The following is a 3,786-nucleotide window of genomic DNA, read 5'->3' on the forward strand; positions in this document are numbered from 1 at the left end:
GGGGGGGGGGGGGGGGGGGGGGGGGGGGGGGGGGGGGGGGGGGGGGGAAGCTGCATTCCTATTGTGCCACACTGAGTAAGCATCATCACCAGAGCACCTCAGACTCCAGGACTGATCATTCTCTCCAAACACACCGTCATCTCTGGCTCCTCTCCTTCTGATTCCTCTGTAACTCACTGATATTTTGACTCTTCCTGTATACTCAACCTCCCAGTAACAGCGACCAGTCAGACCATTTGTACAAAGCAGCTGAGGCCACTTGTCAAATCTGTCTGGATGATCAGGATATGACTGATCTTCATCCACATACGTTGCCTTCCTGTTGTTGTCAGACAGTTTGATGTTTCTGTGTACTGTGTTTGTGTCGACTGTGAGTTCACAGGAATCTGATGGAGAGAACAAGACACAATACAGCTGCAGTTATTGATCTATCATCTGCTCATTGATTGACACTTGATGAAGACATCAGAGCTCTGAATGAGTGATTTCAGTCTGAAGATTGCTGAATGTGTGCTGCTATGTTTTCATGAACCAAATGAAAAACACACTTACACTTCTTCAGACCAGGTCTTAACCATTGGACTCCACCAGGTTCCACCCTGAAAGGAGGAGGAGGGTCAGACCAGCACATCTTTCAGCATCAAACATGGACATTACAATCCTCTCATACACAATATGTTCATCTGGCCTCCTCTCCCTGCTCCCCCTTAAACCTCTTCACCTCTGCCACTGTCCCCCTACACTGAGAGTGACCCACAGGATGTTGGTGTGTGTGAAAGAGTAGGACAAAATCTGATAAGACACAGACCTGTTTTTGGATGTTACCATCACAGTTCAAATGCAGTCCTTGTTCCAGACCTCTGCCAGAAAACCGAGTGACTCCGAGACTGTTTCCCTCCAAAACCTCACAAGTTTCCGAAAATCTATTTCTTACAGAAACAGCATGCTCATATTACTGAAAACTGTAAAATATAAAACTTTCTGTTGCTGGCCTCTGTCTGGTGCAGCAATGATGATGCAGTGAATAGTGAATATTCTCTCTGAACAATCAGCAGTCTGTCATGTTTTCACGTTACATTTTAGTTTCCCTCAGCTCACTTGGAACCTCGCCGGAGGTGAGGTGATACGAAAAAAAGTACCTGGAAGCAGGTACAGGTGCAACATTTCTACAATGGGCCTCCGCTCAGACTAGGTTGGTTTGAGGGCGTGCCTGACCCCGCTAGCCGCTTGGCAAGCTTTATGCTTTTTTTCATTGTGATGTCACAAGTAAAGGAAGGGAAGGGCTGGACTACAAACGAGCTGTTTTCAGTTCAGAGCAGAGTTTTCTGTGGGAGATAGGAACTCCCTTCGGGCTGGACTTTGGGCTTTTTCACTTTGCAAACCTGTTACATGCACAAAAAAGAGATATAACTCAATAAAGGAGAGGGAAAAAGCCAAAAAGCAGAATACCACCTCTTTAAAATGTTGATGAATCATCCTGCACTGGGGAAGCCTGTATTAATTTAGTGTCCAATGAATTTACTTGTTGATGTAACAAGTCAGCTAACTTATTAGCTCAGTTAGCCTGCAACTGCTGGTCAAATACTCACTCTGCCTGTACAGGGAACTCATAGCAATCCCTATGTATAATCCCCGTTTTTACAAAATGTACCTGTAATCTGATTACGTCTTATTTTCTGTAATGTAATGGAATACAGTTACTTTATTTTTGTATCCTGATTACATAACGATGTTACATGTAATCCGTTACTCCTCAACCTAGAGTTTCTCTCTCTTCTGTGTGAGTCTGACTCATTCAGCTCAGCCCTCCACCTGCTTAATGTGGGATTGCCAGCACCAGTGTTGGCAGTAACGCATTACAAAGTAATGCAATTACAGTAATGTATTGCTTTTTGCTATAATGCAGTAATATAACGTATTAAAAAACGGTAACAATATACCCGTTACAATCTCAGTAATGCGCCTTACAACGCATTTTGACTTTGAAAAAAAAAAATTAGTGTTTTGTGTCAGCTCATCCCGACCGATCCTGTCGGAGTGTCGGGAGAGTCAAATAATCAGTTATGTTATGCTGCTGTACCTCATGCATAAAGGCGCACAGCGTCTTTCTTAATGGGGAGACGATTCATGCTATTTCATCCAACCTTCCCCCCAAAAAAGTTTTTTTAAAGGTTTCCTCAGAATCCTTGGCTGTCATGGCTAAACGGAGAAGAGAACGGAGAGGATTCCAAAGCCTTGGAGCCACTATGCGGAAAGCATGATCGTCTCATGTCTTAAGATGTGTTCTGGAACTTCTTAAAAGGTCTTGCCCCGAAAACCTCAGAGACTGACCAGGGGTTTGTGCACATGTAATATATCCTGGATGTATGAGCAGATCAGTTGTATGAGCAGTTTCTTCACCTGGATTCGCCCTAAAGGCACCTGCACTTCACGCCATGCGTTTAGATTGTCTGTGGCTACAACAGGCCTCTTCATACCTTAGGATTTTTTGTTTCCTGTGTTGATCAGCCAGTCCAGCAGACAGCAGCTTCACTCCTGAGTCTCCAGGATGATTGTACCTCAGGTCCAACTCTCTCAGATGGAAGTGGTTGGAGCTCAGAGCTGAGGCCAGAGAAGCACAGCCTTCATCTGTGATGTGACAGCCTGACAGCCTGCAAACACACAAAACAACAGACATGGAAGACCATCTGAGGGTCCTGCAGTGTCGGTCGGACACATGAGGAAGCTATATTCAAATAGATAAATAATACAATGACTGAATCAGGTAGTTAACAGTAACAATGTCACTGTGATCTAGATGTTGAAGAGCTAGCCATGCTAGCAGCTCTGTGAGGCTGAACTAGCTAAATGCCTGAGCTGAAATAAGGTGAAGGAAAGGGATTCTCACCTCGCTGCCTGCTTTTCGACTGACTGAAGCAGCTGCCTTGATAATGATGCTCTGTTATCCATTTGTTATATAACCCAAGGTCGAGATTATCTTTGTTTTATTACATTATGACAGACTGGCTCTGCATATGACACACAACGGGACTTTAGGTTAACTTAAGTTAAAGACACTATGCTTACCAACAGGACAGTCCTGTTGGTAAGCATAGCGTTTTAATTTGAACCACTGACCAATAGACTCTTATGGACTGATGTAAAATGAGCCGAAGCTTTAGAAATATTAACGTCTTCTCACTCTGTAATGGCATGTAAATAACTTCACTATGTGTGTGAATAACAAGTTACAGAGGTAAGTTAGTGATGACCCTGACACACAATTAAAGCTGAATACAATTAACAGAAAGATAAGTGTTTGCCTGAGCTGAACACGATTTGCTATCACAGTCTTCATCAGACTCTAAAACTTTTTCATCACACCTGAACCTGGCTCACTTTATTTTCATAACACTGATCATCCCCCGGCATCCCCTGAGCAGCCAGGAAAGGGGGGGGGGCTGGGTGACTGTCCGAAGGAGGAATAGTCGTAAGCATTCAAAGCCCACGGGTCATCACCAACCTGTTCGCGTCTCTAACAGATTTTCCCCACTCAGCGACACACCCGCTGAGAAACCAACTCTGATCATTGGCAGCTCCATTTTGAGAAACGTGAAGTTAGCGAAGCCAGCAGCCATAGTTAAGTGCATCCCTGGGGCCAGAGCGGGCGACATTGAGTCTTATTTGAAACTGCTGGCTAAGGATAAAAGTAAATACAGTAAGATTGTTATTCACGTCGGCGGTAATGACTCCCGGTTATGCCAATCGGAGGTCACTAAGATTAATGTTGAGTCGGTGTGTACATAT

General features: G+C 44.3%; 1 protein-coding gene across 1 annotated transcript in view; it reads right to left on the reverse strand.

Moving 5' to 3' along the window:
* The window catches only part of LOC123960361 (butyrophilin subfamily 1 member A1-like), a 5,038-nt gene extending 1,770 nt beyond the window's left edge, over positions 1–3,268 (reverse strand). The window contains exons 1-3 of the mRNA XM_046035042.1: positions 2,478–3,268; positions 553–599; positions 38–386 (exon numbers count right to left, since the gene is read on the reverse strand). Coding sequence (XP_045890998.1) covers positions 38–386; positions 553–599; positions 2,478–2,677 — 596 coding nt within the window. The 5' untranslated portion in view covers positions 2,678–3,268. The remainder of the gene's footprint in view (positions 1–37; positions 387–552; positions 600–2,477) is intronic.
* Positions 3,269–3,786: the final 518 nt, after the last annotated feature.

Source organism: Micropterus dolomieu, linkage group LG21, assembly GCF_021292245.1.
Source record: "Micropterus dolomieu isolate WLL.071019.BEF.003 ecotype Adirondacks linkage group LG21, ASM2129224v1, whole genome shotgun sequence".
In the NCBI taxonomy this organism is placed as follows: Eukaryota; Metazoa; Chordata; class Actinopteri; order Centrarchiformes; family Centrarchidae; genus Micropterus; species Micropterus dolomieu.